General features: G+C 45.5%; 1 protein-coding gene across 1 annotated transcript in view; it reads left to right on the plus strand.

Moving 5' to 3' along the window:
* Positions 1–1,528: 1,528 nt before the first annotated feature.
* tnfrsf21 (tumor necrosis factor receptor superfamily, member 21) overlaps positions 1,529–15,574 on the plus strand; it is a 47,778-nt gene continuing 33,732 nt past the window's right edge. Inside the window, exons 1-2 of the mRNA XM_070849811.1 lie at positions 1,529–1,561; positions 14,459–15,182. Coding sequence (XP_070705912.1) covers positions 1,535–1,561; positions 14,459–15,182 — 751 coding nt within the window. The 5' untranslated portion in view covers positions 1,529–1,534. The remainder of the gene's footprint in view (positions 1,562–14,458; positions 15,183–15,574) is intronic.

Raw genomic sequence — 15,574 nt, forward strand, 5'->3', positions numbered from 1 at the left:
ATTTTATATTGTTTCAGTCTGGAACAGGCACTAAGAACATTTCACTGCACATTATACTGTGTATAACTGTGTAAGTGACAAATAAAGACTCTTGAATCTTGAAACTTCATATTTAAAGATTGGTATCAATTATTCTCAAATAACTCTTGTCAACAAAGGGAATTATTGTATTTCCCAAAATGTTGAACTATTCCTTTAAGTGAAGGGAAATATTGCTGGTTTCATCTGAAGGCCTGTAACTTTACTGTCTTGTTAGCAGCTTTTCTGCACCAGGCAGTATTATGAAGCTATTGTCATTTTTCAAGGAAAAATACGGAATATTTACCAGTTACAGGGTCTCAAATGAGGAGATTTGCTGCTTTTCTCTGTTTTGGGCTCTTAGAAGACAAAAAAACGAGTCTTCTGACTAGATGAGTTTTGGCCCTGGGACATTGTGATCTCCTTGATTTCTGCCATTTTATACACGAGATGATGTCAGACTAATTTGTAATGAGAAGAATCACTAGCTGCACCCTACATGACTGTAATTTGCACAAAGAGCATCAAATAACAAATGACACAATGCTCAGCTTTAACAAACTGTGTCGCTCTCAGACTGGCTGGTCTCAACACAGGCAGTCATATGGTTATTAAACCGAACTACTAAGCTCAATAATTAAACCTGTCAAAACACCAAACCAGAAAGTAGCGTGATCAGATTCCAAATGTTGCAGAAACATTGCACATTACACAGTGGAGGGTGCCCCATGCTGGGGCCCTCGGTCTTGGCCCTTGCCTGCAGATGTGGCTCAGAAGTGGAGCGGGTCGCCCACCAGTGTGACTGTGTGAATGAACAGTGTCCTCTGGACCCACCATCTGAAAACAGGAAACCCTCTTAAATGAATGACTCAGGGTCTCAAATTAGACGAAAGTAGTGACTAATAAAGAACAAACTCAAGTCACCATTTCAGATAGTGAGTCATTATTTCTCTGCTCCAGGATCTGCGGCCATCACACTGGCAGAGCTCATTTCACCACAGTAAGACTCAGTGTGAGTCCATGGGCCCGTCACTGGGGGCCTCAGCCCCCGGGTTCACCTGCAGGACCCGCGCCCCACCCCTCTCTCACACACACCGGGTTCGACACACGTGCAAGGCCTGTGACGGGCCGCGATTGGCTGCGACGGGCCGCTAAGCTCCGCCCCTCCGCCTGACGTCACCGCGGCGCTCCGCAGCGCAGGAGGAGAGCCGCACCGCTCAGTGACGAGCTGGACGGGGCGAGGCGGAGATCCCCAGCGTGGCCCTCACTCATCAGCTATGGGAATGTTTGTGGAGCAGGCCCTGATCCCGTGCTGCCTGAGGCCGGTCCACCTGCACACACGGACTAGAAAACACTGCAGCTGAGAGAGTCGCTGCACCAGAGCCCAGCTCCTCTGCTCCGGGGGGGGGAGGAGGATGGTGATGAGAAGCATCTAGAGATGAGAAGTGTTTCTGTGGCAGACAACTTGGACAAGGACGTTCGCTCGAGCCGCATCAGTGTTTTCTAAAGCGGGACGATGTCTGCTGTGTGTGTGTCCGCAGTGGTGAGTCCATCACATTGTCCTCACCCCCCCTGTTTGTTTGTAGTCTTTATTCTAAGGGCTCCTCCAGCTGCTCTCCAGTTAAAGGCACAGAGCGTGTTTTCTTCATCCTAGACTGAAGTTTCAAATCAAGGGTCCAAAATCACCCCCAAGTTAGTCTGTTAAATAAACCTCCAAAAGGAAAATGCTCCTTTTTGTGGAATTAGCATGTCATCAGCATGTCATTCAGCCCATGTGGGTGAAGCACACAAAAGAGGGTCCAGTGGAAGGATGGACAAAACAAAGGGCGCTCAGCAGTCTATTGTTTACCAGACTCTGGAAATGTCAGTCAGCTGAGTGTCTGCCGGCTGTCAGAGAAGTCTGATTTTACAAGTAAATAAAGAGAAAAGCGCAGTCAGTACAGGAACAGGGGCTGACTCAGCAAAGCAGAGCGCCGGGGCACTGCTTTACATTGTTATTGTCACTATAACTTCAGGGTCATGGACGGACAGACGGACGGATGCACGTTTCAGTGCCAGTGACACGATGGCAGGCAGGATATCACCTGTCTCACGGTGGGGGTGTCCCGTCCTTTTGCCACTAGTGTGCTGAATGTAGTCGAGTCAGGAGCTGCTCAAGGTGTCACCATCCTCAGTGAGTCAGACGGGGCTCCAGCACAGACACCCTGCCTTTGTCTCCTCCTGAGCAGGAAGGCTGCAGCTGAGCGTGACTTTCTGAACAGAGAGCCACGACTGTCTGCCTGCCTGCCTGCCTGCCTGCCTGCCTGCCTGTCTGCCCGTGTCCGTCTGTCTGCCTGTCTCTACATGTCTGTCTGTGTCTGCCTGCCTGTCTGCCTGCCTGCCTGCTTTATCAGGGTTCTCAGAGGCAAACAGACATCTTTCATTTTTCATGTTGGAAGTTTGACTGTTGGTTTTAGAACAAGATCACGCTAAAGAAAAATGGAGGTGATCTTAAAGTGTTGCTGAGTACAGTCCTTATAACCTGGAACCTTCTAAATGTAAAAAGGTTTTTTAAGGCCACACATTCACTTTACATTCACATTCAAACTTGACTTTTTAAAACTCTTAAAAATGTACAGAATTAGAAACTCTGTATGTTCTGTGAGCACACACTGTGTGCTGGTGCAAATGGCCAGTGGAATATAATCAAACCTGTGTCCAGGATAAACCTCAGAGGCAGAGGTCCCAACCCAAGTACGGGCTTTCAGGTCGGGTTCTGGCTGCGTTGCTGCATACAGCTTTGTGGTCTGATATGTACTCTCACAATAGAATTTATAAAGATGTTTTGGTGCTGTTTCTGTGAACCTATTATATGCTGCAAGTTGATCCAGAATGCCCAGCATGATCAGTCTTACCAGTGCGTCACAGAAGCCTGCCCGACCTTAACTCTTACATGTGGCAGCATGGGCCTTGGTCTGGGTTTGGGTGCTGATTATTGGCCTGTGCAGACTTCTATAGGCCTTTTCTTTGGAGAACACTTTTCCATTACACAGTTTTAGCTCTACTTGACTTGACTCAACTCTACTCTACGTTTTGGTCGTTTTCCATTACAGTAGCGTACCACCTCAAAGTGGGTGGGGTCGTCATAGCAAGGCAGCCCGAAACTCCAGTGACATCATTTGTATGCGGCACAAACAAACACAACTAAGGACATGGAGCGTTTGGTTTGCGTGTATCCGTTTACCTTGTTCACAGAAATAATAAAAACGCCCGGTCTGTTTCCAGGGTTTTAAAAACGGCGGGTTTGATTCTTGTGAACGAGTCACTCTCGTGACTCATCCAGTGACGTCACTCCCTGGCCAATCAGTGGCCTGCAGTCTGGTGACGTCACATTTTTGGCTCGACTCAGCTCACTTGGAACCCCGGCCGAATAGGTACCAAAAATCTATCACCTAATGGAAACCCCTACAAGTCGAGTCGAGCCGAGTAGGTGCTAGTGGAAAAGCCCCATTTGAGATGTCACTGCAGAAAAAGCGCAGGTGTAAATAATGCGATGACTGCTGGCTGGGTTTAGAACGGAGCCATCATTCATGTAACTTCATGTAACCAGAAGGAAACCTCTATAAACAGGCCACTGTTTTGTTTAACCAGTGGCTTGACCTCACATTTTTCGCTCCATTACTTTACAGACCCACAAAGACAATCTGTCCCAGCTACCAAGCCAAGACTACATTGGCCAATGTTCTGTTTCCACTGAGGGCCAGCTCCGTCTCCCTGCGTCACTCATTAGCAGTGAACATCTACAAATAATCAGCGTGGGCTTTTGTTGCTGATAAATTCAGCACGACTGAATCCAAACAGAGTCTCTTTCTTGGTGCTGATATGAGACACACAGCAACAGGTGCTGCTGCGCTGCCTGCTGTGTGGGTGAAAATGTGTGTATGCGCATGTGCTGGAGTGTTGGAGGGGCGGGGGCGCAATAGTTCATGTAAGAGTGACTGTGTGTTTACATAGGTGTGTGTTTGTGGTACGCCCTACTTTAATTGGATAGTGATTGCAGCTTAATGTCTTCTGTCTCACACACACACACACACACACACACACACACACACACACACACACGTATGTATATACCTCATGTAATGCACAGGGTCCAACGAACACACACACACCAGCCTAGGCAGTAGCTTGATTATTTTGTGTCATGACTCCACATTTACAGTAAATGAAGTTGCTCCTTAAAATCTGGAAACTACCAAAGAGCAGTGAGCCACGTGACGCCCCTGTCAGACCTCAGCCTACTTCCTGCCATGCGGTAACAGTTGCTGCTGTGAAGCATCTTTCACTAGTGTTGTCACTTGCAGACAGACAGCTCCTCCTTCATGCAGACAGGCTGTACGTGATGGCGTGCAGCGAGCCTGTCCATGTGTACTGCTTATTTTAGTATGTTGTTAAAAAATGTAAAAAGTGCCTCTGCCAGACGTCCATATCGAGTTTCAGGTGGGTAGGTTCATAGCAAGCATACTGTATGATCCAGACCCACGTGTTGTTGTGAAGGCTGCATGTAGTATGAAATCAATGACAGCATTGTTTGCATATGAATAAATTGACCGTCCAGTGAGTAAAGGCAGTAGGGGTCAACAGGAGGCTCCCTGTCTCTCCTGCACAAACGGAGCTGCAGTAGCACAATAGCAGACTCGAGGAAAAACGTCACCATTCAGCAGTTTTTACTGCAGCATGCATAAAAGCATTTACCCATTCTACACTTTCATGGGAAATGTGGTTTCATTTCGCAGAGAGACGACAGCACTCACTGGATGCTAAGGCAGTGAAGGGGTGCTCCGCATGTTTAGTACCGCATGTTCATAAAGTCAGAATAGAGGAGAATGGTCAAAATGACAGGAGAAGAAACCAAGATATCGGGATTTTTAGTCCCCCATGTGTTTCGTCTCTCTGCCTGGTGAAGGTCCACGTCCCCGGTCTGTGAGTAAGCGATGACATTGCTATGACATCATCAGAGTTACTGTTTCAGACTCTTTAGAGCCATACACAACATTACACAACTGTTTTTAAAGGGGATACTTCCCGCTCTGAATAATTGACTTGGACCTGTAAAATCAGTGAAACGTCTCTTTAATCTGCACCTCCTCTAAATTAGCTCAAAGAAAACACCACCTGTTTTCAAATCAGTTCACCCTCCAGTTCAGTAGTAGGCTTTTTCACCTGTCCCTAAAATGTAATAAACCACACTCTAGAACAAAGAATTAACATTTGGGGGCTGAAAGAAGGTCATTTCTGTGGCTCATGTTAGCTTGATTGACAGCTCACATTCAGTGGTGCTGGATGCTCCACGTGACGTTTGCTGAAATTTGAACATTGTGGTTCTTAATAATTACTGACTTACTTTCTTCTCGGAATTCCAAGATATGGCACCAATAATGCAGTGATGTTTAAAAGTGCTCCAGGCAACACATGCATGTAACAACAAGAGGAGAGGCTGACTGCTGGAGTATTATTACACACACTCTCCTTCATTCACTGCCACATGAGCTTAGTGCTGACACTCGTCCCTGACTCTCATACTAGTCAAAACAAAGATTGGGTGATGCGTGCAGCCCGTCACATGTGAGACATGTGCAGACGACTGACAGTTACTGCTCCTACACAAAAACAGGGAAGTGACTTGAGGTCCAGACTGAGGCACTGCCTGCCGCCTAAAAAAAGATTTGACCTATCAGTTGTACTTGTGCGATGCCTGCGAGCACACTGGGCTCTGGGTGTGTCTCCGAGTGACCTGGAGGTAGAATTACAGGGTTTCCTGCTCAGCCTTCTGCTCAGCCTTTCAGACAGGGAGGGAGTCGCAAAGTCCAGGGGCTGAGGTGTTTGTTTCATTGAGGGGCTGTGTGTGTGTGTGTGTGTGTGAACAAGAACCTGCTCTGCAGTGGTGCAGTGGTGCCACATCAGTGCCGACACTATATGATGTAAACAAGAGCTGCCTGAGCGACGTCTCCACCCTCAGTGAATCACAGAGGCATCAGCTGTAAAGTCCCCAGTAACATCCTCCACACATTCCATTAACAGATGAAAGTCCTGAATAGATCCTTACCATCAGTTTCAGACTAGGGATGGTGGCATTGGTTTGTGCCGCTCAGGATGTAGAGACTGACTGCTGGACTTTAGTGTGATGCTCTGCCTTAAGCCTCTTTCACACATAGTTCCCAGCAAATTACTGGAATAACCTTTCAGACGCACTTTTCACACACGCAGCTACGTTCATTAACATCTCCATCTCGTACCTTTTCACACATGCCATGCCAATGCCAGGCTAGACGGGGCACCGAACAGTCCAGCAGATGGTGGTAATGCAACACTTATAGATCCACACTGCCATAAAACTCTACAGAAGAAGAAGAAGGTGGTGAAAGGAAGGATGTACATGTGCTCGGCAGGAGACGCCTCTTATTATTTTCTGGAACATGACAGGCGAGGAGCTGTTTTCGTCCGGTGCCAGAGTTCATGTATACATGAACTTGTGCAGCATGTTAGTTATCAAAGAACCTGTGAAAGCATCGGTATGGTTGCTGTAAACAATTTAAAGATAAAGTCAGTGGAGCCTTGTGATTGGTTTGCTCACTCCACCTGAAAGTGTCTGTCATCAGACAGGAGTAACTCTTTACGTGCTTGTTGTATACCAGGTCTGGAGGAGGGAAATTGGTGGTAGAGATTTCTCTGACTATTGTTCCCTGCTCCTATCCACACAGGACCCCATGTAGGAAATGTTCCTGTGCATTTCAGGCACAGGCTGTGTGAGTGAAAGGTTCCTTATAGTGAAGCACGTCACTGACAGGGGAACAGAAGGTGATGGCATGTGTCAGGATAGCAGCATGTAGGTCTGTAGACCTCCAGGCCATCAGCAGTGTTGGCAATGACAAGGACCGCACTGCATTAAGAGCTGGATGTACCTATGTGGGGGTAAAGAGGGATAACAACAGCTTGCCTCTCGTCTGGCTGTCTGATTGGCTGGCTGGCCTGTACGCCAGGCAGATGATGTAGTTTATGGGCAGTGCGGCAAGACAGAGAGACAAAGTTGGCATACTGAGAGGAAGGCTGGCAGCACTAAGACTGAAATTGATTCAGTCATCGCTGTGCTGCAGAGGTAGCTGTGTAGAGAGGCTGTAGATGGTGTGTGTGTGTGTGTGTGTGTGTGTGTGTGTGTAAATAGGACTGTACTAACGAAGTGCCAGCACTGCACTTAATCTCACCCTCTGGTTTTGTGCCTTTGTTTGAATTTGATTTTCCTAATGGCTGACAGGAAATGCAGTGACAGACTGGTTGTTTGTGTGTGACTGGGAGGGAGTGATGCTTGCAGAGATAGTCGAGACACAACCCCAGAAAGACACACTGACTGACCAGATGTGAGCATCTACTTTGCTGCTACAAGCTTACTGCGCTGTCTCCCTGCCATGTTGAACAGCAGCCATTGCAGTAATGATCTTCATTGGCTTAAAACGGCAGCTACAGACAGAACTGGGTCAGCTTGGTGAAGAAGTGCTCAGTTTTCACTCACCTTCCACTGCCTTCAACTATCATAACGCCTTATGAGCTATGCTACAATACAGTGGAGGGTAAATGGTTGCAGAGTCAGCAGAGACAGTTCTTTGTTTACCGTAAAATATTTCCAGTGACATAGACCGTCATGGCTCCTAAACACTGTGCAAAGCAACAGTAAGTGGGTGCAACTTAAGTTAAAGATAGTAGAGCTACACAAGGCTAGATGTAAATCTCAATAAATATGACGTTGTTATACGTAATGATAGTTGAGTTGTGTCTCAAACACAGCAGCACTCCAGCAGAAAGGAAGTAGGTCGCTAAAAGAGGTTTATTGAAAGTGGATAACCAATCAATTACATGTGGAGTCCCGCCGTGCAACACAGGACACACATTAGTGTACAAGAGTCCGTTTTTGCCAGTTGAGTATTAATATGGGCTGTTGTAACTCTGTTAGCAGTGATTTCCATGTTATTGCAACTCTTTGCTGAGTCATTGGTGGAGTGCTTTGTACTGTATGGTGCCAGAGGAGGATAAAATAAAATGACTTCTCTGTGGTAATTACTTTTGACCAGTGGCGGGCCGTGCATTTTACACCTGGGCGCAGACAGGTATCTCATGTTGCGAGAATGAATGACATCACTAAAGCAAGAAACCCAATTAAAAGAATTCAACAAGTCATCAAACACTCTAACCACCGACTCGGCTCCAAACACCGAGTCGTTCAGTTGCCAACACCAGGCGTTCCCAGCAACACAATCTACTCCTCGGAGCCTGTAAGCCGAGGGTACCGCTCGTAGTTGCTGACCTGAAAGTGGCGGACAAAGCCTTTTCCCGTCTGGGACAGGCTTGCTAGCTTCGGGGTGGGCTGGCATTTCCTCAAAATGTCCAGCTTTTCTTGGAAAGTCCGCCTTTCACCAAATTAGCATCTTCACAGAGACACAGAGACACGCTATGAAATGAAGAGCATAGAGTATTAGGAATAATCTAAAAAGATTAACGGGAAATTATTAAAACATCAGTCAGTGATTCTGAGTTGAGGCCAGCAGAGAAGGCAAACAAACACAACAGGAATATATTGATATTATATTGATGTTACTGACGCACAGAGCTGTGACGAGAACATGCTCTGATGTTTATGGATGGATTCTGGGAATGAACACAAAGCTGAATGGGTGGTTTGGTGAAAGGGAAATGGGGCCGTGAAGTAATAGACAGCTTTATTCTCATGAGCACTAATCATAAAATGTTTATCTTCCTTTGACTGATTAAGAGTAGTTGGTGGGACATTTCTTTATGAATTTATACTATCCTCGTTAATGACTCGGAAAAATCATCTTTGAATTTCATTCAAAACAGAATTATTAAAATACATCAAAACACACTATGTTGGTATGAACCCAAACTAATGCTTTTGGCAGTAGATTCCTCATCTGGAGCGGTAGAGTTGGATTTGGATCACCAGCATTTCCCTGCATTATCAGCTAAATTCCCCCTTTAGCGCAGCACTTCCAACCCAACAGCCCTGTTTGTTCCCTGCACACACACACACACACACACACACACACACACACACACACACACACACACACACACACACACACATACACACACGCATCAAGGCAAAGACATATTATGATTTTCATTTGTAATATTATAATGATAGCAGTGACATTCGACATATAGCATATCTATCTATGTATCTATATATCTATCTGATTCTGATTCTGATCTCTTTTGTGTCCTATAGCATTCAGTAATCGCAGTGATTCCACTACAGAATGTGCTATCAATTACACTGAAGTCCTCACAGTGAGAGTTAAACACACATGAGTATATTATAGCTATCAACTCAACAGTAACGCTAAAATGTCTCTACAAACAAAACCTTCTATCATCAGGTTTAGAATCGTTTCAGAGATGCTATAAACAAATAAGAATCTTGCACTCAATGGCTGTAAAGTGGTTGGAATAGAAACCAGGATGAAGAGAAGGACTAAAAACTAGAGCCATTTTAAATGTTGGTGTACTAACTACTAAAGTGCTGTCAGCCCTCTGACATTATTGGAGACAGCCCACCACCAGTCAGGCTACTTGGTGTTATTGCTCTGATGTGGCTGAGTCACTGTATGTGTGTGTGTGTGTGTGTGTGTGTGTGTAAACTCAGACATGTGTGGGTTATTACCCTGAACCCTGTGAGCTGTCAGCTTCCCAGCAGAGGTGAGAGAGGAGCCTGAAAAAAGAAGAAAGAGAAACAGAAGGAATGCCCGAGTCATGTCTGATACAAATCTCAGTTGTGAATGTTCACTGCTGGATGAGTCAGGGGGGGTTGAGTAAATGACATGACGTTGCATCAAATGGGCCCCTGAAAGACATATTTTCCTACAAATCTCATCAAAGCGGTTGGGAACATTAACGGCAACACTGAAAATTGGACCTCCTTGAATCCACAACGTGACACACACCCAAGATGTTTGGCACCAAATAATACAATAAGAGGTCTGAAGTTGGTGACAGATTTGGCGGGGTACTTAAGGCCCCCTCACTGCTGCTCAGGACTCAGTTCTGGATTGGATGATTTCATTTAGTTTTGTAGGTCTTCATTTGTGGTCCGATCAGTGTCCATATACATTGCCTGTCCAAAAAAAAAAGTCGCCACCTGGATTTAACTAAGCAAATAGGTAACAGCCTTCCATTGGATAATTACTGCAGTGATGAATATGTTTCAGCTGGCAACAACTTATTTAACCCTAGCTGATGCGGTGAGTAGCTTCTCATTTCTTAAACAACCATGTTGGAAGACATATCCTGTGGTCATGGAAAGGATGTTAATCTGTTTCAGAAGGGTCAAATTATGGACCTGCATCAAGCTAAGAAAACAACTAAGGAGATTGCTGAAACTACTAAAATTGGGTTAAGAACCGTCCAACGCATTATTAAAACCTGGAGGGATAGTGGTGAACCATCATTTTCGGGGAAGAAATGTGGTCGGAAAAAACTCTTGGATGGCCGTGATGGGAGATCACTTAAACGTTTGGTGAAATCATATCGTTGGAAATCAACAGTAGAACTCATGGCTATGTTTAATAGCGAAAGTAAGAGCATTTCCACACGCACAATGTGAAGGGAACTCAGGGGATTGGGACTAAACAGCTGTGTAGCCCTAAGAAAACCACTGATCAGTGAGGCTGATCGGAAAAAAAGGCTTCAATTTGCTAGGGAGCATAAAGATTGGACTCTGGAGCGATGGAGGAAGGTCATGTGGTCTGATGAGTCCAGATTTACCCTGTTCCAGAGTGATGGGTACATCAGGGTAAGAAGAGAGGTGGATGAAGTGATGCACCCATCATGCCTAGTGCCTACCATACAAGCCACTCTCCCATCATCAATACAAGATCTTGGCGGAAAATTAATGTAACTGGATGGAAATAAATGTTGTGACATTGCAGAAGCTTATTGAAACGATGCCACGGCGAATGTGTGCCGTACTCAAAGCTAAAGACGGTCCAACGAAATATTAGAGTGTGCGACGTTTTTTTTGGACGGGCAGTGTATAATTCAATATATATCTCAATACAAATCAATATGGGCAAACAGAGTGAACAGGAGCCTCTGGGAGCTTTCAGTCCTGCTGTCTGTTATGCTGTCCAGCCAGCTGTCCATCTGTCTGTCTGTCAGTCCATCCAGCCCCTTTGATTGACAAGTCTCAGTAACTTTACAGCTCCTGGTCAGCTTGCTGTTTAGTCTGGACATTCTTGGGCTCCAGATGGGGATTCATACTGATTTCAGTATCCTCTTGATTATTCTTCCAACACCACCTTTTGTCCCTGATCCTTTTCTGAACAATGAACATTTTACATGATATAACTGGTGGCCTCTATTCCTTGATATTTGCTGTGGATTCCGATGTCCCCCAGACCCTTACCCTCAGTGACAAGGTTGCATTTGGGTCTTTATGACATGTTAACATGCCGTGCTTGAAGTATTCTTGCTCCCAGAATGAAGGATCATTCAGAGGAACCAATCAAATTGTGTGTCCTGAACATGACTATAGGCCTTTTGTTGCTAGTGATGGAATGGTTTAATGATAACATGGGTCTGCAGCTCTCGGTCTTTACGGAGCTTCATAGTGAGATTCAGGTCACTGTTTAACCTCAGTGTTTTGGTTGACTCTCACAGCTCTCATAGCACCCGAGTGAAAAAGCGGGGCAGTGAAACAGAGGACGTGCTCTGTGAATGTTGATATCAGTTGAATTTATGATCTGTGTAATGAAGCACGTCTCGTCTGTACCGATTTCTTGTCTTATCCTCATGTTAGCAGAGGCCGTCTATATTTTTGGTGAGGCCGTTTGCCTTTGCCATAAAACACTGCTCCTGAAACCCAAATAGGTTGGAAGAGATTGCCGTGGTGATTCCACTGGACACTGGCTGCAGCTCACAGACACTCGAGGTAGTGCTCGTGCACCAGAAGTGCTGTAATGCATTTCAGAGGTGTCCCAGAAGCGTCTGTTCACAGTGCTCTGCTCAAAGCACCTAGTCTGTTTTTGACGGAAGCTTCATCAAACTTCTCAGAGCAGCTGGGCAGGAAGTCAGACACAGGGACAGCTTGGAGCATCCGGTCAGTTTTCAAAATAAAACAACCTCTGCAGACTCCCGGTTGTATGTGACATCACAACATCAACATTAGGTTGTAACCAGCGGTACAACCTAACTAACAACTTGTTAGTTGTGGAAGAAGCACAGAAATGGAAGAAAACAGCTTCACAGCTAGAACGTAACACTGCCATGCCTGGTCGAATCAGGTGCCTATGTGATGCCTAGCCTACACACAGTACTGTACGTTCAACAACCTGTAGATGCACAAGTATGTCTGAGGCTACATAACGAGCAATAGAGGGATCATAATACCTCATAAACGCTTCAGTTAATAAGCTATTTTCACAAGAGATGCCTGGTAGTTTTTTTTAATGAGCCTGCCTCCCCAGACAAAACAAAATGTGCTCCATGGGTAACAGCATGAATAGCATGAACATCCAATACCAAGCCATTAGAAAGTTCCTGTTTAATACCACAGCATGCCTTCTCCTCTACAGCCTCACATTGAATAGTGAATGATACACCTCAATTGCATGCTGTTCCAATAATAGAATTCTACAAACAAGCAGAAGGAGCCACGGGTGGACCATCCATTTTCCTATAACAAGCCGAATGATCCCATTTACTGCTGCGTGTGTTTTCTCCCAGCATCTCACTTTGAATGAGAATGAAAGCATTGATGTTACTGACGCACAGAGCTGTGACGAGAACATGCTCTGATGTTTATGGATGGATTCTGGGAATGAACACAAAGCTGAATGGGTGGTTTGGTGAAAGGGAAGTGGGGCTGTGAAGTAATAGACAGCTTTATTCTCATGAGCACTAATCATAAAATGTTTATTTTATGAAATGAAAAAATCATCTTTGAATTTCATTTAAACCAGGATGTCCAAATTATTAAAATACATCAAAACACACTATGTTGGTATGAACCCAAACTAATGCTTTTGGCAGTAGATTCCTCATCTGGAGCGGTAGAGTTGGATTTGGATCACCAACATTTCCCTGCATTATCAGCTAAATTCCCCCTTTAACACCACACATACACACACACACACACACACACACACATACACACACACACACACACACACACACACACACGCATGCATCAAGGCAAAGACATATATTGTGATTTTCATTTGTAATATTATAATGATAGCAGTGACATTCGACATATAGCATATCTATCTATGTATCTATGTATCTATCTATAAAGTTGATTCTGATTCTCATCTCTTTTGTGTCATATAGCATTCAGTAATCGCAGTGATTCCACTACAGAATGTGCTATCAATTACACTGAAGTCCTCACAGTGAGAGTTAAACACACATGAGTATATTATAGCTATCAACTCAACAGTAACGCTAAAATGTCTCTACAAACACTGCTCCTCACTGCTGCTCAGGACTCAGTTCTGGATTGGATGATTTCATTTAGTTTTGTAGGTCTTCATTTGTGGCCTGATCAGTGTCCATATATAATTCAATATATATCTCAATAAAAATCAACAGAGTGAACAGGAGTCTCTGGGAGCTTTCAGTCCTGCTGTCTGTTATGCTGTCCAGCCAGCTGTCCATCTGTCTGTCCATCCATCCAGCCCCTTTGATCGACAAGTCTCAGTAACTTTACAGCTCCTGGTCAGCTTGCTGTTTAGTCTGGACATTCTTGGGCTCCAGATGGGGATTCATACTGATTTCAGTATCCTCTTGATTATTCTTCCAACACCACCCTTTGTCCCTGATCCTTTTCTGAACAATGAACATTTTACACGATATAACTGGTGGCCTCTATTCCTTGATATTTGCTGTGGATTCCGATGTCCCCCAGACCCTTACCCTCAGTGAGCCGTGCTATAAGTATTCTTGCTCCCAGAATGAAGGATCATTCAGAGGAACCAATCAGATTGTGTGTCCTGAACATGACTATAGGCCTTTTGTTGCTAGTGATGGAATGGTTTAATGATAACATGGGTCTGCAGCTCTCGGTCTTTACGGAGCTTCATAGTGAGATTCAGGTCACTGTTTAACCTCAGTGTTTTGGTTGACTCTCACAGCTCTCATAGCAGCATTTTCTGCCCCATGAGAGCACCAAATGGCAGACAGACACAGGTAGTGGCTCGCTATATGTCAAATGAAGTATAATGTTGATTAATGTATGAAAATAATGTTGCTAGGAAGTTCACCATATCAACTTAAAAGCTGATGACATGTCAATGTTGGAATCACAACTTGTGGGGAGTAATGAATGGGGTGCTTCAGTCCTTTCTGTTTTTTTAGATTTCTCTATAACTTCCACACGTTCCTCTCTTCTCAGCTCTTATTTACAGTGGTGGCTGACGTCTCAGCTCGGGCTCTGACCACATCCAGCCCAGCTGACCGGCCCCTCCTCTCTGCCCGCCACTATCAGCACACTGATCCCGACTCGGGCACCCAGCTAGTCTGCGACAAGTGCCCGGCAGGCACCTACGTGTCCGTCCACTGCTCCCCGACAGCTGTGAGGGAATGCAGCCCATGTCCGGAAGGCACCTTCACACGGGGCGAGAACGGGGTCCAGCAGTGCCATCGCTGTCGGGCCCTGTGTCCTGCGGGCTTCATTGAGAAAGCGACCTGCACAGCCACCCAGGACAGAGCCTGCACATGTCCCCCCAACAGCTTCTTGTCGGGGGTAGGTGGCACAGATTGCAAGCCCCACTCTCTTTGCCCTCCGGGGACCCGAGTGAAAAAGCGGGGCAGTGAAACAGAGGACGTGCTCTGTAAGCCGTGCACCAAGGGGACTTTCTCAGACGTACAGTCGAGTGCAGTGAAGTGCCGAACTCACACAGACTGCCTAGATCAGGGGCTGGTGCTGCTCACACCAGGGACTAAAGAGACAGATAATGTCTGTGGACCCCCTTTTACAGCCCCCTCTTCCCCTTCCTCTTCCTCTTCATCTTCGTATGTCCTCAAAACCACCCGAATGGAACCTACACAGGCCGTGGTTGTACATGAACCCCCTTCATCCTCTCCATCATCATCACTGATTGGACCTGCACATAAAGGTGAGAGCAGAGACTGTTTCTTCTTCTTTTAACTTTTTTACCTTGTTGAAGTGTTACAACAAATAACTCCCCTTAAAACCGTGCCTTTGGTTTTACATTTAAAGCAAGACTAAGTAACCGATGATGAACAGCAGTGACTGCAGCCTCTGCTGCCAAAAATGGTAATTACAGGACGCCAGCACATTAAATTCTCTTCATATCTAAAAGACAAAAGGTGCCGCGCTGTCCTAACAAAAGCAGACAGAAGGGGAACAACAGAATTTGACAGATCAGGCTAGAGAGCAAAGGAAAAGAGAAAGCATCTGCACCCACAGCAGTTAGACCCACACACCCAGCTGGTGGTGTTTGGCATAGTGCTGGAAAGCATTAAGGTGTGTTTCCACCAATCACAA

Source organism: Pempheris klunzingeri, chromosome 18 (assembly GCF_042242105.1).
Source record: "Pempheris klunzingeri isolate RE-2024b chromosome 18, fPemKlu1.hap1, whole genome shotgun sequence".
Lineage (NCBI taxonomy): Eukaryota > Metazoa > Chordata > Actinopteri > Acropomatiformes > Pempheridae > Pempheris > Pempheris klunzingeri.